At 37.3% G+C, this 25,476-nt stretch overlaps 1 protein-coding gene across 4 annotated transcripts in view; it reads left to right on the top strand.

Annotated features, from left to right (window-relative positions):
* lrba (LPS responsive beige-like anchor protein) overlaps positions 1-25,476 on the top strand; it is a 283,887-nt gene that overhangs the window by 110,117 nt on the left and 148,294 nt on the right. For all 4 annotated transcript variants that reach the window (XM_041260260.1, XM_041260269.1, XM_041260252.1 and 1 more), the window contains 2 exons: positions 8,022-8,086; positions 12,365-12,473. In XM_041260260.1, coding sequence (XP_041116194.1) covers positions 8,022-8,086; positions 12,365-12,473 — 174 coding nt within the window. The remainder of the gene's footprint in view (positions 1-8,021; positions 8,087-12,364; positions 12,474-25,476) is intronic.

Raw genomic sequence — 25,476 nt, 5'->3', positions numbered from 1 at the left:
CATTTGCATTTCCTGTCACAATACATGCACAATCATCTACACATCGTTGAATTCGGCCACAAATTCCATCTCCCTATCAGTTTCTGAATAATCTGATGTTGAATATTGTCTGGCATTATTTGGGATGTTCCCTGTGTAAATTAAAATTTTCCTCAGCAACGCAGTGTGACTGTACACAGGGAACATCCAAAATAATGCCAGACAATATTTCAGGAACCACTTAGGTGTGTGTGTGTGTGTGTGTGTTTTTTTTTTTTTTTTTTAATCAAATGCAACATTAGTCATAGTAATACATCAAAATACAACATGTAAAGGAAACATGTACAGTGTGAAAGATGTTTACTACACAAAAGGAAAGCAGGTACAAGTTCCTTCCTTATGGGAAAATTACACGGACCATGTTTGTCACACAGACTAGTGTTTCCACACAGAGGTAATGTAGTTAATACAACGCTTCATTGGGCATGTGCCGGTAAGTTCAGAGTACATGTGAGGGTACACGCGGAAGTCTTGTTTTTTGGCTCAGAAGAGATGCTCGAACAGTGATAGCAGTGTGGCATTATGCAGTTTGGACGCATATGTTTTATTTATTATACAATGACCAAATGCATTCTGAGCAGCAAGGTGGGATAGTTTATGTTTAATCTTTCATGTAGTGCTGATGTACCCTTTAAAGCTAACATGAAAATAATTAGCTCTTTTTATATAGTCCTAATGGTAGCAAGCCGGTTTTCCCCTGGAGCAACTTCTAATGAACAGACCCCCTCTCTCTCTCCAGCTAGGCTTTTGAAATCCCCTATAGGTTTGACTTTAGACCTCTGAGGGCAGCAGCTGCCATTTGTCTTGAGGGCTGGAGTTGCCAAAACAGACTGACCATGGACTAATAGGACACATTTACACAGGCCCCGTACAAGAAGATCGCAGAAGGGTTTAATGACAGTCATCTGTTGGGAGCTTGTAGCTGGCTAGGGCAGAGCAACTTTTATCACCCTCAGTGAAACCCAAAACCCTCCCGATTTGATCACTTAAAGAACTTGACAACCAAGGCTGCTGTCTGAAGCAACATTGGAGCCCTCAGTGGAAGGCTGACTTGTGACAAAATGGCATTCAGAATAAACATTCTGGCATTTTGTACAGGCTAGCGTGCTTTATAATTTGATGGAGAAACAGCTTGTAGAATAAATAAGATTGTGACCCACTTGAGCTACATACTAACAAATTGTTATCTGTGTATCAAATTAAATGAAAGGCATTGCATGTTTCATTTTCCCCAACACTGATTTTTTAATTGGCTGGTTGCATGTTTGCTGATCATAATTCAGCAGCCATAATGTGTTAGGGAGCCTTGCTTATTTTAAGAAATACATTTGTTGTTCATACATTTTTACATCATGTAAATGAACAACAAAAGTAGTGTAAATTTTGAATTTTATTTATTTTACAGTCCTTTTGCATTTCTTTATTGAACCTTTAAACAAAATAAGTTTTAAAACACTGACCATTCTGAGTCCTTTTATCTTGGGTCTGTGTTTTTATACTCTAGCATTGCAATCTCATACTGACAATGAAATATTGTCTGTACTTGTATTTTTTCTTTACATATTTGCTTGCATATTTATGTGTACAAATCTGTTAAGGTGCGACAGCCTCCATAATGCACAGAGGCCGACTTCCAGGCACTTCTTCAAAATGAATACGCTGTTAATGTAATGGAGATCGTCTTGGTTTTCGTGATGCAGTTGTCAACATTTTAAAGAAACATTTGTATTCCTTTTTGTTTGGAACCAGAGACGCTATAGACGTGATCATACAAAGAGTGCATAAGAAATACACTTATCACAATTAAAGGAAGCCAGTGAACACTTACACATTTATTTGAAGTCAATCAATCTAAATACACTGACAGGAAGCATTTTAATTGGTTTAGATAGAATGTGTTGTGGCTTTAATTGGTTAGAATGTTTTGCCATTGACATTCTGGTGCAAGATTTCACTCTTATAAAAGTTACTGTAGTTCCTACTAATATGTTCTAATGGGGGGCATGACTTGCAATACAATTTACAAAATGTTTATGTGCCAGTCCGATCAGCTAGATTGCTTTTTCAATCTTTTGGTGGTACTAGTATTTAAACAGTTGTTTGATAAAGTTCTACCATTACTATTTTTTTTTTCTTTCTTTTGTTGAAGCGTTTGATGAATATTATGAAACTCCGAGGCTCTGTGCAAGTGATTGAATGGAAACCATTACAATTGTGACAGTGAAAGTCACATGGAAAGCAGAACAGTTCTTCCAATAAAAAATAAATTGCAGTCATAAAAGAGAAAGAAAGAAAGAAAATCAATTTAACTTATTTTACAATCATTTTGAAGTCAGCACAAGCCTTTCAGCCAGAGCAAAGAAAGAAATCCTCAGAGAGAAGATATCTTATGCATCAAAGAATACTGGGGCTCTGAACCCTGCAGCAACAGTTAAGAGTTTGGATTTAGCTCATCAGATGGTTTAAAATTAGGTATTGAATTACAGATTAATCTTGCCCCTCCAGTGAAGGCCGTAATGTTTAATGGAGCATCAAGTAATCCGTGGTGATACAAGAACTGAAAAGAATATTGCCGTTTGAGAACTGTGCCATTTGTGTACTGTACTGTATCTTTAACGGTGTGAAACCATTGCAACTTCATTTTAAAATAGCTAAGCTAAATCCAATTGGATGGCCTTCATTTTACAAACCTGAACAGTTTTACTGCATTACATATATGTATCAAATTAAGATACAAGGGCACAGGTTACTGTCAAGATGCAATTTAATCCACAGATTTAAAAAAAACACACAAAAATACATTTTATTTATTTATTTTTTTAAATTCTAGTTGTCCAGAAATGTGGTATTTTTGTATTTAAAAAAATAACAGTCGTACTCTGATTTCAGGATTAATTTGAGGACAGCTGTTAAAAACAATGTCTGTTTGCATATATTCAATATACTGCAGTTGGATGTATGTGTATATTTGTATCTTTTTAAAAATACAATTTTACTTCAATAAATTTATTTGTTATTTTATATCTCTGGGAAAACCAGTGGAAGTATGTTTTCGCACTCTAGGGATTGTTCCAACTGAAGTTTAAACAGTGATGATTCTACTGATAGCAAGAAGTTACCAACGTTATTGGGTTCCTCTTGCTTTCCTCGCACTGTGTTACTTAAGTAGAATGTTAGCATGAAAAACCAGGGGCTGCCTGTATTGTAAGGGACTGAGGGGTTTGCATCATAGCATTGGAACATGGGGACCAAGGCAATCTTGGCACCTGCCCAGGGTTTTAACTGTGGATTGACACTCAGTATATAGACTGCTTAGATTTAGTTTTAACGAAACCAAAAAGATATCCATGGTAATTTATTTAGAATATATATATTTTGTTTTTTGTTTTGAGTGTGGATGTAAAATACATACACAAGCCTGTGTTCCATGTTCCGTGCAGACTTGACAGCAAAAAGCAAATGCTGTGTTTTGGACTGTCTGAACACCAGGTGTTTGTCAGTCCCTCTGATGCCCCTGAAAATGATAAGCTGGAAGAAGTGTTTTCTTCTAAGGCACTGATTCTATATTGTAGCCTGGGGCTTCTTCTGACTGGTAAACATGCATTGCTGTAAAGTGTTTGCAGGCAGCACAACTAACACATTGAAACAGCAGTCTTGAGTATCCAGTAAATTTCGGTTGATCGCAGATAGTCCTTGGAGATAAAAGGGAAGGGGTGAAAGATCATGAGGATTGTTAGATTTGGTCATAAGCAGTAGGGCTATGATCCGTGGGGATATTGAGGCAGATGAGAGGTCAGAAGAGAGGTTTTGTTTCTCGTTACAGTGGGCAGGTGGTTTTGGGACCTTACAAATTGTAAATTCTGTTATGCATAATTAAATCCAGAATCAAACATCCTTCTTAAATTGTTTCACTAGATTGCTTTGTTTTGTTTGATAACACACTAGATTGGAGCAGCATTACATCAAATCTTTGTGGAATTGTATTTGGGAAGCAGTAGAGTTGATTTTTTTTTTCTTCTGTTTGATTGATTACCATAAATGTACAGTAGGGTAGCATTTGTTGGTCATACCAATGAGGAAAGAGGGCATTTGCAATTAGATAATTAACAAAAGTATATCATGACACTAGGAAAATGACCACTACATTGGGTTGAATAAAAACACTCCCACCATTACGGTGCTAGTTCCAATACTTTAAGCTTGGCATACTGCTAGTGGGACAGGTGACCAAAGCAAAAAATTTATATTGTGAGCTTTTCACTGAAACTTAACAGTGCTGTTTCCTTGGCTCATTTGTTCCCAAGATAACTAGAAAACCGTTTAAATTGACAGTATGTTGACGGGGTTAAACATATGGCCTCAGCATTTTTCCTGTGGTTGTGGTTGCATTTGTTTTTGATGTTTTGATAGGAAACATCAATGACCATCATAAGTGCTTAGTCTAATGAAAGATTTCCTTCCAAATGATACCCTTCATCCTTTTAACTCTTTGCTATTTATTTTAGTCTGGTTTAGAAGGCTGCGGTGGTTAGCTCCACTTCCTGGTGCTTTTTGGTACAGTTATGGCTAGACAGCCATTCAAGTGAAGTGTTCTCATGTTCCACATTTAAAGACCCATTTTAAAAACAAAGCAAAAAGAAAACATTTGCTCTCTTTGGGGTAAAAACTAAATTGCCACCAAGGAGAAAAAAGAAAACACTGAAAACACTATCAGACTGTCTGTTTCAACAGAAATTTCATTTTGTGCTTGGAGTTTCGTAAAAAAAATTGTATTTGCTATTTCTTTTCAGATTCAAGTCTTATGGGAGAGTCAGTATTTCACTTTGAATAATATCCCCAGTGATATCTTTTTTTTTGGAAACAAATACTGAATTGTTGCTTATTGGGTTGTGTGTCTTTTATTAAGTATTTTCGTTATTTTGTATGTTTTTAAAAGGACTCCCGAAGAGACATTGGATGATAATTTACGGAATTTAAAAAAAACATGCGATAATGGAACAGCTTTTGTGTTCATTGATTTACTCACAGATCTATGCAGTGCTGTATGAGATTTGGTAGTTATTAGACCAGGAGATCAATGATAAGGTCTTGTCTTGTAAGTTTTTCATTCTGATTGGCAGTGGATTCGCACAAAATCAGACGCATTCTAGTTGCTGATCAATGATATTACCTTGAAGTCAAAAGCCTCAAATAAATGGATTGCATAAATATACTTGTACCTGTAGTTTTATAATTGATCAGACACTGCATAGGCTAATTGCTTCACCACTGTGCTGATTTCTCTTGTCATAAGCAATGAGTAAAAAGCTGATCACCAGGTCACCAGTGTTAAACGAACCCCCCCCCCCCCCCCCCCCCCCCCCCATGAACGAATGCAAACTAATTACTAAAGTGTTTTACAGATGGGCGCGAAAATGAGGCTACAATAAATTAAGTGACTTGCCCCCAAGGTCATACACTTAGTTAGTGGTTACGTTGGGATTAAAACCCATCATCTCAAGGTTCTAGCTGTGTGGTTTAACCTGTGGGCTTCCCTTTCTTCACATCCCATACCAAACGTTGTGTAATCTTGAGAGGGCAAGTCATTTGACCTCCTTGCACTACCGCTGTAAAAATGAGTTGTAGCCAGACTCGATTGGAAGTAACCTCAAGTACACACAGTTAAATGTAGTATGTTGGACATCTGATATTTTCTATTGCCATTCTGTTCTTTTATATCTTACCCCCTGCTGGGAATGTATATTGCCAGCGATGGTGATGTAGTAGAGATGCTTGAGCATATAGAAGCACTTATCCCATTCTGAAACTTCATCAGTTCATTCTTTAGCACTAGTTATTGAGCATATTAGAATCTTGTAATAAAAGGAGATGTCTGCCCATCATGACACACTCCAGTGGATACAGTGAAGTAGTCATTGTTAATTTTTCGTGATACTGATAGGTAAAATGTATTTATTTTCTGTCTAATTTCATATTTTCAACCGTATTGGGGGATGTTGCTAGCATTGGGAAATCTACATTTCCTCACATTTAAATTGCCCATTCTGTAATCTGAGCTTCATCAAGTTTATGCTAATGGTTCTTTATCCATTACCTCGCCGGTAGGGTCTAAGGACATGACTGATCGTGCCCAGAGTCAAAAGACATCTGTTAAGTTTGACAAATTAAACTTTAAATTATTAAATAAAGCAGCAGAAGCTCTGGTATTTCCTATCACTTATTGTTTATCCTACCAGGGCTAGATATGTATAAACATGGACTTCTGATCAAGTGAGGTAATGATAAGCGAAGAGTTAAACATGTCCGATTTTCATTTGACTAATGTTACCAGACTTCTGAAAACCAGAGTGGAAGCTTTCTTGCCACTTGATGTTAACAAAAGCTTAAACTTGTTTATTTTTGTTTTATTTTCCACGCCTTTTTTCTGATCTGTGTTAAATATAAGCATAAATGAAGACATCTGCAACTGATCCAGCACATAGTAATAGGAAACCTAAGTCAATTACATATAACTTAGTATGAAATTATTGAATATGCTGATTTTTTGCAGTGCTTCCCATTCAGTGCTAAATTATGTGTTAAGGCTATTTAGCAGCATTAGCGGTTGGCTTTGAGGCTTTTAATGTGTTTCCTCCTGTGCCCCTGGGAAAATGAAGGCCTAGAACTTTATACATTCTGCATATCTCTTTGTTTTATTATTCTTGTGATGGTTGTGTATGAAGTGCTGAAATATTGAACTGATGGTGAAAGACGGTGACCAGTAAGCTCTTTTTTTTTTTTTTTTCACAACTAATAAAACTCAATTTAGGCTTCGATCAGTTGTGATTTTATAAATGTTTTTTTAGAGATACAGCTTTTTAAATTATTGTGTGTTTTACTGAAGAATCCTGTATGATATCATTATACATGCTTTTTCTTGTTTCTTTGCAACTTCTATCTTCCAAATAAATACATAAATAAGACTTGGTGTGCTGATCGCTGTGATAGTATGTACCAGAGCTGTACAGAAGATGCAAAGCCAGTTGGGGACAGTGCTATCAGTCTTACTGTTTTACAAGCAAAAAAAAAAAAAGTGATGTAATGAACAGGACCTTACTGGAGGCTTATTCCTTAGATGCTGTAAAGTTTGCATAGCTTGAGGACTGGTGACTTCAAAAAAACAAAAAAGGTTCCAGTCCAATAGTGCCTACTGACTGACTACAGACCAATAATTTTACCTCATTCAGTCCCAACCAGTTGTAAAAACCATACAGGAGCCAGGATTTAACACCTCAGCAAGGCTATCCAGGATAAATAATTTGAGAGCTATACAAATATATATGTCTAGGCTTTAGTGGTCACAATTACGGATAATTGTGATTTTAACTCCATGATTGATGAATGTATTTGATTTGTAATCATGTAGCTGCCAACAGGGCGCCTCTGAAAACACGATGTTGAACCTCAGAGCTATGCTGTATAAATATTGTTTTAATGAAGAAACAATAAATATCTTAATTGAAAATCTGGATCCATTTTGAGGAGAGGTAGTTTGTCTTGGATCCAGGTAAGGAAGAAGTAATTGTGTGGAAATACTACTACAAATGGATACACAGAACCAAAATTATTCAAGTACAACCTTGAATATGAGAAGAAAAAACTAATTTGTTCAATTAACCCTCAGTTGTTTTGTTACTAGTTTTATAACATTATTTTTATTTTCCTTTCAAAAATGGTACAAGTTACGTATCGGTGATACATTTAGTGTAGTGTTTACTAATCAAATCCTTTCACCAGTTAAATTATGTTGTGAGGCTACATTTCCTTTACATTTTGGGTATTCAGTTTTTAGGTTCTATCCCATGAATAAATGTAATATTTAGTTGAATGTTTATATATAATTCCGAGAGGTGAAGATACAGGTAGATATCAGTGTTCCTATAGAGGAGTGTTTAAGACATGGGAGACATTTTATATAAATTAATGTAATTTGTGTCTTTCAGGAGTGGCAGAACTCCATTCAGAAGAACGCCGGGTTGGCCTTTATTGAACTCGTCAACGAGGGGAGGTAATTATCATTTGGAATTTTGACCTTCTGTAGGCACCTCTTCATATGACTTGCTCCTGAATCTAGAAAATGCCTAAGGCCTCTAAAGTTTTACCCATATTAAGGAAAAATCAATACGTTTTGGAAAGACGATCCTGGGCTCCAGCCCCAGAGTTCAAGGCTCCATCAATACCTGTCTGTGCCATGAAGACTGGGGCAGAATGACAGAGCAGGTGACGGCCATGATCCTTGACTTAGCGTGACACTCAAAATCTTTAGGCCTCTTCTTAAAGTGCGGCAAAAAAAATATTTTTATTTGAGGTTGAGGTATTCATTGGCAACTTAACTGCCAAGTTAATGGTATAGCATTATAATTAGCATTAGAAGAGTTATAATTTCATCAAGTCTAATGAAGGCACCTTTCTGCATTTCTGAAAAGAAATGTAAATAATACTGCTCAGAGTTAATTATTACATGCCTCGTGTGACACATACACTGGTTTAAGATGTTTATTGATGTAGCTCATCTGATGATATCTTCAGATCTCTGAATTAATGGTTCCCTAAATTTAGAAAGTTATGCACATTTATAGCATTGCACAGGATAAACTGTACTGGCTTTAAGTTTTTTTGCTAGAAAATGTTTTGTTTTGTTGTGTAATGTGATCCTAATTCCTAGTTAGAGATAAAATACCTTAAAAGTAATAAAAAAGTAAGTAAGAGTTTCGCCATGTTACTGTGGATCTGGTCTGGCAGAAGCATTTAACAAGTCCCCGGTTTGGGAGGGGGGGGGGGGGGGGGGGGGGGGGGGGGGGGGGGGGGGGGGGGGGGGAGGAGTATGCTGCTATCAGTCCTGCTCCCTAGAGCCAGCAGAAAGTAACAAGGGTGTTGGGTTACAGTGCAAAGACCTGGGCTGTTGCACTTTGCTTGGTGGACCTGCCTTTACCTTGCTTGGAAAGTGGCTGTTCTGGATTTGGCCCTTGATTTAATATTTTATCAGTACAGATAACACCGGGATGTTTTGCACATGTAGTGGTTGGTAAGATCTTTCTGTGTCAGATGCATGTCATTAACAAATCAATTAGTTTTCTAAGGGAAAGTAGTTGGAACCCAGTGAATAATCTTTACACCCTGCCAGTCCCAAATTAAATGTAGTGTTTTTACTTTATGTGAATGCTTTTCTCTATTATAAACAAAGACTGTTATCTTGCACTGATAAACTGACTTGCTTTGTTATATTATCTCAGAAGGGGAACTTTTCTCTGATCATACTTCAGTGCAGAGTCCTGCATCGGGTCGGGTACCAGCGGGTGTCCTGCAAAGCGGGTTGGGTTTGTGTCAGAATATGAACTTTTTCGCGGTTCGGGTGTGGGTAAGAAAATATATTTTTTGGGTCAGACTCGGTCTGAATTTGAATCTCCAGAAACGTTTTCTGTCCTTTCAACGTGTGAAGGAGTAAGTACAAAAGAGAAACAAACTCCATCACTACATTTGTACATCATAGTTAGTGTTCTGCGTTTCCGGTTTATTCCGAAATTTACCAAAAAAAGTTACAGTATTTTTTTAAAACTGAATGTCGGTTTTTATACCTGATTTTTTTTTTTTTTTTTTTGGGTCTATTACTCATTATTTTCTAAGTACTGTTTTCTAGGAGATACACAATATTTTGATCAACATGCTGTTTTATTTTGATTCGGACATTGTAATATGCAGCCCTACACTATATCCTAGTATACAGCAAGCATTTAGACGTCAGAGGACAAATAACGTTCAGGCGTGGTTCTCACACATTATTACCTGATTTTGTTGACCAATCAGAGTCTGATTATTGTGGCAGTTGCTAGGCATAGTAACTACTAGCTTGATCAAAAACTAAATTGAAATGCTTACACGAAAATATAATGTTAGTGGATGAGGAATGGGGAGAAAATGTAAAGTATACAAAAATCAAAAATAATAGAAGTGGGTCAGGTGAGGCAGAGGGTGCATATCGCTCCAAATATTGCTGCACATATTGCTGAGGTACATGTTCGCGCTGATAATATAAAATAAAAGATACTGAAAAATAGGTGGCACATTAAACTAAAATAATAAAGTGAACTGAGAGACAAGCAAACCATTTATGTGGCTTTTACACAAGCTTTAATAAAAAATAAAACACAGAATGACTGTGTTAATGAGTTAGTCAGAGCGCTGTGCTTTGCTGGACAGCCACTGTTTATTGCATTGGTATGTATTGGTGACTTCTTGCGATAGTACTGTCTGCCCATCAGTTAAACACTGCTTAAGCTGACAATCTTAATCATCAATATTTGAATATGCTGATGCTTTAGTTGGTAAACGTATGTGCATTGATGGAAATGTCCAGTGTGATTTTTGACACGTCTCCTGATGGCTTGCACCCTCCAGTTCTGTCAATTTTCTTTTCTTTTTTTGATTTCAAGACGAATAAACCTGGCTTGTTTTGTGCCGATGTCATGCTCATACCATCTGTATACTATTTCTGTCAGCACAGCGATTGCCCAAACGTTCTCAAAGTACCAGCTAACTTAAATGTGGCTTCAACTTGCACAGATTCTGCTTCATCATACATGCCAGGGCCATTAATAATCAGAAACCAGAACTGCTACGCATCATATTCCGCATGTAAAGTGTGTGTACTGAGATTTTTCACCCCCTGATTTTTACAGATTGTTTTAATTAAAAACTACTTTTTACCTATCTTATCCATATTTTAATATATGTAAAATAAACTCTGAAAAATTCCCAGAACTTTTTTATAAAGATAAAAACCGAAAACGCGGAACAATAATCATAGTATAATAGATTGACATTAACCTAAATACTTTTTAATACTGGTTGTTTGTGATTAACATTGTAAATGTAAAATAATAACAATTTGCTATGAAGAGATAAAGTAAGAGTTAGTTCTGAGACCACCGCTGTTACCATTTCTGTGTTTGGTAATGAATATTTGCACATATGATTTACAAAGACACTGGCAAGGTAAATGTGTTTCCTGCACCAAAGCAGGAGAAGTTTAGAGAGGAGTCAGCTGACCAAGCAGTGTTCTCGGTTTGTTTTGCCGCTTGTTTGATACGTAGCAAGGTCCTTTTATCACATCTGCTTGGTGATATTAAAAATGTCTGTGGACGAGGTGAAACAAAAGATAGCGCAGGGTTTATATCATGTAGTGGAGAATAGTTTTTGAGGCAAATCAGAAGTGTGGAATTATTTTAGAATCCTAGCAAATGAAAATAATGAATGTGTGACTGGATTCGTTGCTTGTAAAACCCTGTCGTTGTGTTTTGTGTACGGTAACAACTCAGTCTGTGGAGAATGCGGGTTCGGTTGCAGGTCTTATTAAAGTGGGTTGAGTCACGTGTAAGAAGACGGCGTTGCAGCGGGTTGTGGGGTTGGGTCGGCTCCTGTAGCAGCAGGTCGTAAAAATTGGATCCATGCAGGACTTGTGCTTCAGTGCCGTCTCCCTTGCTAACTTGGTTTTAATACAAAGTGCTTAATGATCATTATGGCACTTTTGAATATACTTAGTATGTGATGTGAAGTGTTCTGTAAAAAAGACGCAAGTTAAAATCAATTTGTTATTTTATTTTTGACTATTAAAGACATTTGTATTAAAAGTCAGTTTTGTAGGTTTGTATTAACATGACAAACAAAATACAGTTGTCTAATTTTCTTAATCTAACCTTTTAATATGAATATCTTTTCAACTATGTACCAGCATTGCGGCAATTGTTAACACTGTTCTGAAAGTCACTTGCATGCTCACAAGGTAATGCATGGTTAATATAAACCCCAGTTTGAGTTAGCAGGGGAGTCACGTAGAATCATTAGAGTTTATTGTAATAAAATGAACAATATCTGCAAATCTTTTTACATCTTTCAATTACAGGTGCATTTACAATGTTTGTGAGTGCTGCAAAATAGCTTTTAGGTTTCATAGGGAATGCTGTTTGGGTTTATGATCATTCTGGCTTTAAAAGATCACTTTTGAAAATTGGCCTGGGTCAGCAAAACTCAGCTCTAACTCCTCTAACATACATGCATACATACATAACTGGGTGGTTAGTAAATTCCCAGATTTCATTTAAAATGCCCTCTTCCTGTGTTTTCCTTTTAAAATGATTTCACACTAGTAACACTGGCAATAGTTTGTTACAGCCCTGTAATGAGCGACTGACATTGAAATGAGTTACTTAAGTTTTCATTAGCTATTATCAAGTCACATCCTTGACCCATGTGTTCTCATGCCAGCATTTAATAATCTCTTCCCTTGAAGGTTGCTGAGCCACACTATGAAAGATCACCTGGTGAGGGTCGCGAACGAGGCAGAGTTCATACTCAGCAGACAGAGGGCAGAGGATATCCACAAGCATGCCGAGTTTGAGGTAGGTCCTTTACAATTGAAATGTAATACCCACAAAAACAGGAATAAAACAAGGGTGTTTTTTTTTTTTTTTTTTTTTTTTTTCCTTCAAAGACAGATTGTAACAGTCTGTTCCCTTTTAAAGTACAAAATGTAACCATTATCATGTGGATATTTACCTCTAAAGACCCTGAAACCTGAATGCGATATATCGAAGCTCTTCACAGAGCCTGTGACACAGTCATGGCCCACCCCCGAGGGCATAAATGGATTGCGCTCACAGATCTTGGCGCCATTTTTCCTTTCAGGACTGACCTGACACGAGTCTGGTTTAATAAGTACTTGTTGCCTGTTTAATTTTTTTCTGGCAAATGATTGTGTTTATACAGATATTAAGCAATATTTATATGCTGTGTTAGTATTATAATTTCGCAGATATTGTGCACTACAGCCTGTTGCTTGTTATGCCCCTCTGCTTCCTTGTGTCCAGTGGCTTGAGTTGCTCCTTCCCCGGGATCCAGCAACATAAGTCGGCTGATTTTGTGCTTTACCTCCATGGCTGCATAGGTTTAATAGGTTCCGCCACCCTGTGCAGAGACAGAAGCCTCAGGCGAAGCCACAAGCTGAGCAGCAGCCCTAGCATTTTGGTGCCACAGGCCCAGGGCCCATATGGAACTTGCCACCGGCCACCTTCAACAGTTGGGCCTTACGGTGACTAATGCGAAGAGCCAGCTCACGCCTTCTCAGGCAGCCTCCTATCTAGGAGTGTGCTTGGGCTCCAGGTACATGCTGTCCACTCTGTCGATAGCAGAGAGCAGAGAAAAGCCATGTTTTGGAGCTCTCTCAACTCAACAATGCGGTCACGGTAGTGATGTTCCAGAGACTTCTGGGCTTGATGGCAGCAGCTTCCAAGACCCTTCCATTGGTGTCTCCTGCGGATGTGCCCTCTGCAGGTCTGGTTCAACAGCAGGGTTTTTCAGCCCAAGTTGTTGAAATGCGACCACCTGTTGACAGTGTCTCGTGGCGCTGGGCAGTGTTACCGGAAGGGAGGTCATCACCATGGAGGCATCCAGGCTGGGCTGGGGGACTGTGTGCAATAGCAAGGGTGCACAAGGTGTGTGGACACTCCATGGTAGGGTCTCCACATCAGTGTTTTAGAGCTGCAGGCAGTTTGCCTGGCCTTGCAGAATTTTTTGCAGGAGGTTTGAGGATGACGTGCTGGTCCGTACAGACAACGCAACAGTGGTGGCTTGCGTCAACCACCAAGTCAGCCTCAGGTCGCCCAGTCTCCATCGTGTGGCCTATGAGCTTTTGCTCTGGGTGCACGAGAACCTCCTCTCACTACGGGCAGTACATCTGCCCAGGATGACAAACTGGGCGGTGGACCTCCTCTCAAGGAGAGTTCCCAGCGCCTCAGAGTGGAGGCTTCACCCCGAGGTGATGAGCTTCATTTAGGAGCGGTTTGGGAGAGCAGAAGTACATCTTTTTGCATCTTTCTCTTTAATAGTGGGAATCCACTGGCAGTAGATGCCTTGGCACACCAGGGGCCCAGACAACTGTTATATGCCTTCCCATGCTCGCTCTGCTCCTGCTGTTTGGGGAAAATCAGGCCGGACCAGGCGAAGGTACTCATAGTAGCCTGTTATGTAGGTCTTGAGCGGGCAGCCGTGGAGAATGCCCAAGTGCCGCTACCTGCTGAGTCAAGCACGGGGGACCTTATGGCATCCTGACCCATCGAGCCTGCAGCTCTGGGTCTGGCCCCTGAACTGCTACATTTGAACCATCTGGATATGTCCGATAGGGTTATGGACACCCTACAAAGTGCCAGAGTAGCGTCCACATGTTCCCAGTACGGGTACAAGTGGGGTGTCTTTTCAGATGTGGTGTCTGCCTTGTGTGTTCAACCCCGACTTACCCCATGGCAGTAACACTGCAAGTTTGACAAAGGGAAATCCCCCTCTACATTAACCTTTTAGGGTCCAAGCTATTTTCACCTGTTTTTTCACTGTTGCTGATTTGTGGCTATAACTCTAACTATAAATGTTACAGGTACATGTCATACATGAAATTAATGTGCACTATGGTTCCATAAAAAAAAAAAGTGAAATAATCGAGACTCCCCCTGTTCAATACAGAAAACAAAAACCACAGGGGAAAAAAAAAAAAAAAATTTAGCATGGCCAGCTCCAATGTGACAGTGCACAATGAAACTTCAACATGTAGAGAACATGGCAAAGAAATTGAACAAATTCCTTTGTATTATCCAATTATGGCCATATATGCAAAAAGGACCAAAACCAACTAAAACCCATGAACAAGATGGGGCTGTTCACTGTGGCTTGAATGGCCAGCACGGTGGCGACTGTGGCAACATAACCCTAATGACTCTTGTCTCATGCGTCTGATCCACAAACACGAAAAACAAATATATATATATTTATCAGAAAATAGGTCCTTGTGCCTTCGGTGTTGCCATTTCTCTTATTTTGTAGATGTTATATGAAAATGTTTGTTTACTACACCGAGGTAGGTCTGTCTTACAGTGCAGCAGTAACATTGCAAAGCACTTGCATTCACTTCTTTTGTGTAATTTTGCACAGCTGGCAAAAAAGAACTACTCGTCACTGTTCAGAAACGTGTTCACACCTCATCTGTGGCTAGTTACCTTTCTCTGCAAACAGATATGTTGTCACAGTCTGCAGTGTCTCTGTCATTGTCCAGTTTTGGTCTTTCAGGCTTGGTCTTTCATTACACAAAGGGATTTGGGCACAGAGCTGAATGGAGGTGAAATCTGTTCAGTTCATTGCCCAATAATCATGGGGATGAGGCTGACATTTTGCGCTCTGGATTTAGGTAGAAGCTTCATGCGTGACATGACATCGTTGATTAGGTGAGCACTCCTTTAGTGAATGCTGTGAATTGCATATTCCACACGTGCGGGGAGGAGGCTGGTATTGTCAGCTAAAACAATGACAAAGCGTATAGGTCAGGCACAATAATATAATCAAAAAGCAGCAGGAATATGCATCTTCAGCCGCTTATGTTTTTAGTAACTAATTCTCGGTCATCCTCAAATTATTTAGTTTATTTTTAGGCGTCATATTTTATTGTTGGAAAGACAGTATGTACATTCTTATTTTGTGCCATGAAGGCAAAGTTATTTCAAGCTGTGGGCCAAAACGGTATAAATCATATTAAGAGTTCTTGATTTGCACTCTGTTTATGCTGTCTTATAAAGTGTGCCAGCTATTGCCTTAAACTCTGCTCTGATATTCTCAAATCCTAGGACACCTGGTCCCAGTGGGTTTCATTTTAAAAGAGAAAACCATCCATGAGACAGAATTGTCCTTGTAGCACTAACACGAATGCAAATTCACTGCAAATAAGGACATTCTTGGCAAATGAAGGGGATGCTTTCAGAGATCTGCACACTTGATCTTTGCCCTCAAGTTTAAAATCTGAACATAAAGTGCCACCCGGGGAATTGTTACAAAGGCTCCTGGAGAGAAAGAAAGACGACTTAGAAAAATGAAGGTTTAAAGTACAATGGTGAACAAAAGTCACCAAATGACAATGTCTGACAGCCACTTCAATTCTGAAATGATGCCCCTGTCACCCAGCGCCTAGAAATATAGATTTTTTTTCTGCATGGAAAGAATCTAATCCAATGAAACAGATATAGTGTTGTCCCCTCGATAGCAGCCATCAAGGTTAACACAGGCAGAACACTTATCAAAGTATCTCTCCTACTTGTTCTTGTTTTAATAGACTGGTCACAATGCACAGATGGCGGCAGCTTCTTCATCTCCTCCCAAGCAGCATTTTCCAAAAACGCATTCATCTACCCTATTAGCTGATGCTCAGAGTAAAATTCTGAGCCGCATGCACTTCAAGGTCAAGCAAGTTGAAAATCATGTGTATTGGAGTCATTTTTTCTGACGAAAAAAGTGCCAGGAACTCTTTCTAAATGAACAATACTTTGTCTTCTTTAGTTTGGTATCTACAGTATAAAAAGCCATCGTAATATATAACAAAATAGGCAAGGGCAAGCAGCAAATTCCCCAAGGGTATCTGTTGTATCTGTATTATTTTAAAGTTTATGAAAATAAAAACTCCAGACATGTACTGTAAGAATCATTTTGCAATGGCCCCAGAAACACTATTAATATATAAGCACTCCCTGACAGGCCATGTTAAATAATAAGAGTAGTAGTTTAATAAAGTCTATTGCTGCATGGATAAATAACGGTAAACGATTAAAAAGTTCACACCAAAATATTAAATGGTGTAAAAAACAAAAATTCTATAGGATTTTGATTGTGACACCATCCGTTTTATTGTTTTTGCCCTGAAACATTTTAGCAGATCAGATTCCATTGCATACTAAAACCAAGGATATAGTCATGAGAAATAAAGCAAAAAATAAATAATCATCATAGATCTAGTTTCTACCTCAATGTCAAAATTCCAATATAATGATGTATACAGTAAAATCCCCTCTCTCTCAAGCTGTACCTAGGGACTTCATTAGGCATTCAGGAGGGGGAAAGAGAACAGTGAGCACAGGCTACAGAGTTTTTTTTTCCATTTTTAAAAAAAAAATGTACAGCAGCAATTCCCAGTTTGCAGGATCTGATCCAGAGCTATAGCTCGAATACTCAGACAAGAGTAGATAGAGAGAGGGGGTGTTACTTGTCTTTAAGCGGATTTCACTTATCAAATGTAAAGCAGCACAATGGACTTACCAAGTACTCTTTACTGATTGCCATTAATAGCACTCTAGATGGCTAATGATCCATCGCTGCATTAACTGGTATAATAAAACTATGACTTCTACTACTGATACTACTACTACGACTACTCACTCACAAAGTGAAACAACACAGTTGGGTTATATGGCTGTAAAGCGCAGGATCTGCTCTGCTTGTAACTTACTGTGGCGCTATAGAACCCTGTAATGTTTACATGGAATAACAATTCCAATTTAAGTGGCATACAGATCCTGGAATGTTTGTTTTCATGTCATGCAGACAGCTTTGACAATCGCAGTCCACAAAGCAAGGTGGTGTACACCAGTTTGTATTCCAAAATGAACCTCAATATTAAAAAAACGAATAATTCTACAAGACTAATCGCCTCTGCGGTAATCCATTCAGGAATCACTTCATTGCCTCGCACTTTTGCCAGATCCTTTGGTTATCTATTTATTAATAAGTAAAAACTGTTCACCTGTCTATTTTCTTGCGAGCAACAAAACCCTTTACATAAAAAATCCTTTATTTTCCATGATTACATACAGCAGGTGTGAGAACAAGGATGTGGCACATTCCTAGTAAACACAACTTCAGTGGCCAGTCATTGAGCTTACGTTAATAACGTAAACAAGTTTGTTTAGACTAATTCATAAAAGCCAGGTCGATTTTTAAAGGCTCATTACCTGTCAGTCTAGAGTTTTCATTTACAATGTGTTGATATACCAAAACAAGAATTTGAATCGAACTGGCTTTTCTTATGTTGCTTCTTATTCATCATAAAACATATTAAGTCCAGTATTAGAAATTCCTGAAAAAAAAAAAAAAAAGTTATGCCTATTAATAGTTCATGACTACAGTCTTCATTTTTGTGATTTTATAATAAGGTAATGCGTTATGTATAAGGAGTATGTTATAGGAGAGCTTATTTCGCACAGTTTGAGCAGCCTCAAAAAAAGCTTTGCTGTCCTGTCCCCTAAACTGGACAAGTTTATATCTCTCTTACAATAAGAAACATACAACAGATTAACTTAAAATATATCTACAAATATGGCACTATACCAACTATAATGGATTTAGCAGTTCAAGTACATGTTCTTGGTAGCAGCATTTTTAGGCATATCAGAATTGTCAGTCTTGGTAGATAATGGACAAGTTTTTCATGATTTGTGATCAGATTCTGTAGCTTGTTCAATAATTTACCCAGGCTAGCCCCGACCAGGTGGAGCATTACAGGTGGGATTACAATAGTTTGGGTAGGGTTTTTCAACTATATCATTCATTTTATTTCTGTAATATTTTAAATGTTGTAATACCAATCAGTCTCTATGTAATGTTTTGATTCAGAGGTTTTGAATATTAATGTTAATGATGAGCCCCCACCCCCACCCCCACCCCCATCTGTTTAAAACATAATCTATAATTTAAAGTTGTAATCATGTCGTCTTAGAAAACACACCAGGACAGTTAACTGCTGTATTTTATTCTGTCTACTAAAGATAGTAGGGAAAGACAATTTACTTAAAACAAATTATAAAATAGTAATCTGCAACACCTACAAAAGACTGCTGCAGGGACAGTAGAATCTTCCAATCTACCCTAGTGCCCTGAAAACAATCATATTTCATTATTAATGAAGGTCTATAAAAGAGAGTTTGACTCTTGTCCTAAAGCAGGTATCAAAGCAGATCACATGGTGCTACAGAGGCGCATCATCTGAGGATCTTATTCACATTAAGGATCCTATTAGAAAAAAAACACGAAAAGGTAATTGAATTTCCTCAGTTATCTTCATCTCTGTCAGCTCCTGCTACAATAACTTACTCTCAGGAGCAGAGATAACTCAATTCTGTCCAGCAAGCATATGTTATGAATCTCCAAAGCAAACTTGTCTAAATCATTCTGGTCCTCTATCAAGGCTTCCTGTGGATATGAACTCTGACAGGGAGCAAACATAAATTTATTTTTTTATCTATTTAATAATTCACTTCCTAGTGTCTCGCATTTCACAGAAAGCATCCTTAGAGCCACACATTACTAGAAATTCAATTACCAAAGCTAATGTCCACATGGGGAAAAAAAAAGATTCAGTCCTGATAATGTTATTAGACTGTACAACCGTTTTTAGCTGTAGCGCGTAACTGCTTTCTAAATATGGAATTCTTATAGCTATTTGAAGATGGGTGTTTTCTGAGGTGGCATTTAGTGTCTGTCCATGTGACAAGGTTAAGGATGAGGGTTTTGAGTAGGATTGCAAATGAGTTAAGTGTTAGAACATAATCATGTTCAGTCTATTTATTTACTTTCTTTTATTCTTCTATATGTCGCATTGTCGAATTTTAGCTGTTCTAATACTACAAACTTTACATCATTTATGTCATATCCTTGACTGGTGAAGTGCTGTACTATTGGTTCATTCATTTTTTAAATTTCTAATTATTGAAAGGTGGTTCTGAATTCCTTTAAATAAAGTTGTTCCAGTCTCTCCAATGTTTTCACAGGCTATTCCATAAACAACATTGCTATTTTACAGTAGATATTAGTATTTAGTGGATATGTGGTATTCTTAAGTTTAATTATATTTTTACTTTTGTCCATGTATTTACAAACTTTACATGTACTAGTGCAAGTATTTGTAGAACCTATTTTGTCAATTATTCTTTTATGTTTACTGAAACATACTACTATATCACCTAAATCAGCTTCTCTTTTGAATGCTACAACTGAGGCCTTAAATAGTTTTTTTCAATTTTTCTGACTTATGTAGGATCCGCAAGCGTTTCCAAACTATCTTAGAAATATTAGGCAAAAGTTTAGAGTAAGTCATTACTAATGGGACTCTGTGAGGACATGTGTAAATACTGGTGCATGTCAGTAGGGTTATAGAAGAGGTCAGTCTCAATTGAACCACCTTCAAGTTTTACTACGGTATCTAAAAATTTTATTTCTTTTCTTGTCCATTGAAGGTCCACCTTTAACATTACTGTGTATTTCATTTGCCATTTTATGAAACTGGAAAAGAGATTCTTCTCCATGTGTCCAAACCCCAATGCAGACACTTTTCCTGATAGTCAGTATTCCAAATGCAAATATTAAACCTTGTGTTATGAATAGGAGTATTGGACCCGAATTGCATTCCACCCGTGTTCTATATTCACAAATTCAGGAATTCTGTAAGTGAAGCTCACAGGTGCTGTAAAGCCCACCATACATGAGGAAGCATGTTTCCAGACGCAATGTTTCCTTGTGTTTGCTGGCTGTTTCCATGTGTCCAGAAATCAGGAAAAGTTTCCCGGAGTAGACCTGGGTTCTACTTTGAGAAACATTTTTAGGAAACATTTTGCCTTTGGCCAATCAAGAGAGAAACTGTGAGCGCGTGCTCTTTTGTCATGTGACTTTGCAAGATGGCGACCTTTACAGACTTCTGCAGTCCATGGATGCCTATATTAGTGCATTAGTAATTTCTATTTATCTTAGCAGTAGCTGACATAATGTTATGCAATGTAAAAAGTGGAGTTTAGTTAAAATATTTGTTATAGTTAATGGTACATTTCATTTGTGCTGTATTTACCTGTCATGCATTTATTTAACTCAAACATTCCTAAGCATTAGCATAGCAAAATAAGATGCTGGTGTTAGCCGGTGACTGGAGCATGCATTCATATTTATGTGAGCACTTCTCAAAGAACTTGCTCCAGATTAGTGTTTATAACTATTTAACAAAAACAGTGATGTAAAAAGGCATTTTAAGGTGATTAAGTGAAATAGTTTTGAAAAACTCTAGGCAGGGGCTGATGAGTCCGGTGCTGTTTGTTTACGTTCGGTTAATAAAACGTGTTTTTTTTTTTTCTTTTAACTAGCCGCACCTTCTACAAAGCTTTAATGCAGTTATAAGTGCAACACCACTCAGTACAATAAGGCTTTCATCCATTTTGAAGTGTGCGGCAGGAATGACCACGTGCTGCTTCAAAATGTTAATTTAAACATACATGCAGGTGCAAATCTACTGCCCGATTTTTGTAAACCCGCACCTGCATTTTTCACTGCCTGTCGGGTTTTGACTCAAATCAGGCAAAGTATCTCAGCTGAGAAAGAAGTGTTTGAGGCCATTATACTGTTTGAAGACAACTGTGTAGCACAGCGTGAATACACCGTGCTTACTACAGAATTGTCAGTGAAATGAAACGCAACGTTTACCAGTTCTGCAAAAACATAGAAACGAGATTCCCAGCTCTTGCTGTAATCATTTTCTGCATAAAAAAATGTACTTCGGGATGACTGGTGCTCCAGAAAAGCATTCAACATGCACAACATGCTGTATCAGAATAATATGGAAAAAAAACAAACTGAAAACTAAAATAACTACAGACTACCACAGCAAAAGCAACAGGTGCACACAAACTTCAAATGTTATTTTTTAAAGGCATTTAAAACCTACAGTTTTTGTTTACTGTCCTGTAGAAACCCCACCAAATGTTACGTAAAATAAAAATTTGATGTTAGTTGTGTATGCTGTGAATTCTACTGATTTTTTTTTATAGGATTAAACCTTGAACCTGATCATGTGAAAACCAAAATAAATAAACTTAGATTCATTTAGCCTTTTTTCTACTTCTGTAGTCAGACTAATTGTATGTTTTATGTAGGTAATTTATAAAAATTATAAAAAAATAAATAAACAGTTGAATTGTCATCCCTGTGACTTCACATTTCCCCGTTCCTCCGTGATTTTGAACAAATTCACCATTACTGCTCCGTGATTTTTTTTGTACAAATTTGAGACAAAATCCTAGCCTTACTTATCAGTTATTAAAATAGGAATCAAACAAAAAATGTCACTCTCCTCAATCAAAAAGATCGAGGTTGGCTTGTCAGAAATATCAAGAGGAATTTACCACAGAATGGCATTTCATTAAAAGAAGTGAAGTGTCTCAATCTAACATCTACTGTGAGTACTGCCAGACAGACTTCTCTGTGAAACATGGTGGCCGTCATGACTGTATCGCTCACATAGGTACGAAGAAACGCCAACAATAAGCACAATCTGACACTCCCCATTACTGTGTTTGTGCAAATGGGTTTTGAGGTTTAACTCTCTTTAAATAATTAATTATTGGATACTACACAGCATTTTGTGTGTTTATAGTTGCAGAGTAGTAAAAATGTAAATAAAAAACTGTTAAATCTTTCTTAGTGTTATTTTTATAATGTTTTGAGGTTGAATATTTCAATCCAGGTTTGATAGCACTTACTCGTCATTACCAATGTTTAAATCCAGAGTAAATAAAATTCCAATTTTTTTTAAATCAGTGTTGAAGTGTTTTCTATTAGGGTTGTTAATTTCTAAATGCCATGTGTTTACAATTACCAAAATTATAGATTGAACAGCAAAAATGAGGTAATTGGCTTGCCAGACCCTAAGAACCTTTTCTAGAGCTGGCAGCCCCTGGCCTTCAAAAAAAAATAAAAAATCTGCTCCTATATTTCCGCCTCTATGCTACTGTTTTCTACTTTCGTAAGTTGGTATCTCTGGGAAGCATGTTTCCTCGTGTATGCTTGGCTTAATATTTCCTACTAAAAAAAGACCCACTTCAAACACTACCCCTGCATCCTGAATTTCTTCAGTGTCAGTACTGCATGCAAGCTGTGCTGTTTTAACATGACGCCCAATATAGTCAATACAAAGTGTGTTTTGTATTGAATTTCCCACTTACTGTACATGAACTTGCTTTGCTGTGACCTCTGAAATAAGTTACCCCCACTGTAACTGTGCTATTACTGTATTGATTTTTTTTCCCTTTCCAGTTTTTCAGTGTTGTCTGAGCTACGGCTTTCGTTTTGTAGTATAACAATAACAACCCTATCCAGAAATACATTTAGCATCACAATATATACATATACATACCCTCCAACTGTACCTAATTTCAAACCTTGGTACCGAATCCCCACAAATTGATTGTGTGTACCAAATTTTTTTCTTTTTTTCTTTTTTCTTTTTTTTTTCCCTGCACTGTCCCGCCAGGCCAGTAGAGGCATGTGGGTGCTAACGTCACATCCCCATGGGACAGATAGTTAGTTAGTAGACGGCAAAGACATTGGTAGAGTCCTTTCAAAGATATTCTGTTATAGAATTTGTTTGGTTCATTTCTCAGAACCACAATCATGGCTTGTTCCATTACTGAGGAAAGAATTCTCAGCATTATTACAGCAGGGTTGGGTGCTGGAGATTAAAAACTGAAGAGATTTTAGAAGAGAAATTTTTATAGGTGTTTTTGTGAAACTGAAACTCTTGCTAGCGCCAGGCATTGAAACTTGGATTTCTTAATCTTAATCCATCTCATTTAACCCTTGACCCTAAGGGAACACATGATTGTAATAATACTAATTTAACTTTAAATATGTTTATTTTAAGGCAATGTAACCAGTCATTATCTTCCTCATGCATTGCACAATTATACCTGAGTTACTTAGTTTTAAAGTAATGACATTTAATTCCTGCACCCTATGACTGGACAGCCAGGAAAAATCACCATTTAATTTAATGTTTTTTGTTTATTTTTTTAATAGATTTTCAATTCATGGAATGTTTAATGATTTAGACTATGTTTCAAAAGTTGTTTTAGGCTTTTCTTTGATGCATTATACATCATAGAACTGATAAAGTATGTATACCAATACATACATTTAAATACTAAAATAAAGTTGTTTTAACTGTAGCCAATGGCAGTCCTGTTATAGAAAAAAATATCTTTATTGGAAAATGTAATGGCAGTTGGCAAATCATCGGTAATAAAGAGGAATGCAATGATTAAAAACATTAAGAAATTCACATCACATGCCAACTTTACAGACTAAGCTGCTATAGTACAAATTGGTAACCTATTCAGTGGGCTACCAGTTTTCAGTACTGCTGTAATCCTACCACAGTTCACTTCTCATACTATGTATGCCAACAAAAAAAACCCCACTAATGGTATCTGTCATTTCTTCTCTCTATTCTCTATTGTGTATTTTGGTAAGAATAAACAGATGTTTATCAGTATGTCAAGCAGGCACAGACATTTATATTCCCTCTGTAGTATTAGGGTGGGCACACTTTTTTAGATTTCAACAAATAAAACCCCAAATAGGTTATTATCAATAGTTTTTACTTAATTTAAACATATCTGAAATTAAAATTTTTAAAAATGCTTTTTACGCACCAAATTTGACTGCACTGCCTCTCCTGGTGGCCATCTTGAATTTTGCTAGTAGTATTTGTGCACTTGGGCAAGAGATATATAATTTTTTTTTTAATTAAAAAGGATGCTTTTGGAGTAAGTCAGATTATACCACCTACTACTGAGCACAGGGTTAAGAAGACAGGGAAGGCTCTTCAGCAAGATGGGGTTTGTTAGTGAGATTTTGTGGACATAATGAAACATATACAGATTTTTGTTGTATGTGCATTCTAGGTTGCGGGAAAATGCATATTTTAAAGATAATGTTTTAAAGATTCTCTGAGAGAGGCCAGACCCCTGTGGAAGCAGGTCCCTCTCTACCACACTATGAACCGCTTGCTCTCTTATGCCACACAAGTGGACCTATTTTCATCTCTCAAATGTTGGATGATATCTGATACCTGAATGTTTTTAAATAGAAAGGAACATCATTACATCGTTACATCATTAGCTATATAGTAAATGACATCACAAAGATCTTAGATTTAAAGATAAATAAATATGTGGTTACCATGGCATCAAAGCCGATAAATACCTCCAATGTTTGTTTTCAAACACACTTTCCCAGGCTTCCTTACAACCTGTAATACCAACAAGTAAATAAAGAAATCTCCTTGTTTTATTCTCTGTAGATACACATGCATCCATTTTTCACTCTCAGCTGTGTGTATACTGGTGATCATGTCTGTCAAGCACATTTCTTTGGGACTGCTGCCATCAGAATAAAACGGCATACACTTTTACAGTACAGTTCTTATTTCATTGAAGCACGTTAAGACGTGTTAAACTTTGCAGATGCACATATAATTTCTTGCATGCTAGTCTCATGGGAGTGACACATTTGTACATCATGGGATAAGCAGCTGGGTGGTTAGTTGATTAAGTGGTAGATTTAATCAGTGAACATTTTTAGTAAAAGTAATCTAGCAGTATTATAGCAGCTGTCCTGCATTGTAATACGAAAAAATCAATAGAATCTTAAAATAATAATTGGAATTGTCTTTTTAAAAGCATTTTCATAATTTTTAAAATTTATTTTAGTAAATGTAACACA

Source organism: Polyodon spathula, chromosome 1 (genome assembly GCF_017654505.1).
Source record: "Polyodon spathula isolate WHYD16114869_AA chromosome 1, ASM1765450v1, whole genome shotgun sequence".
NCBI classification, from domain to species: Eukaryota; Metazoa; Chordata; class Actinopteri; order Acipenseriformes; family Polyodontidae; genus Polyodon; species Polyodon spathula.
The sequence above is the reverse complement of the archived record's forward strand: the minus strand, read 5'-3'. Positions and strand labels throughout refer to the sequence as shown.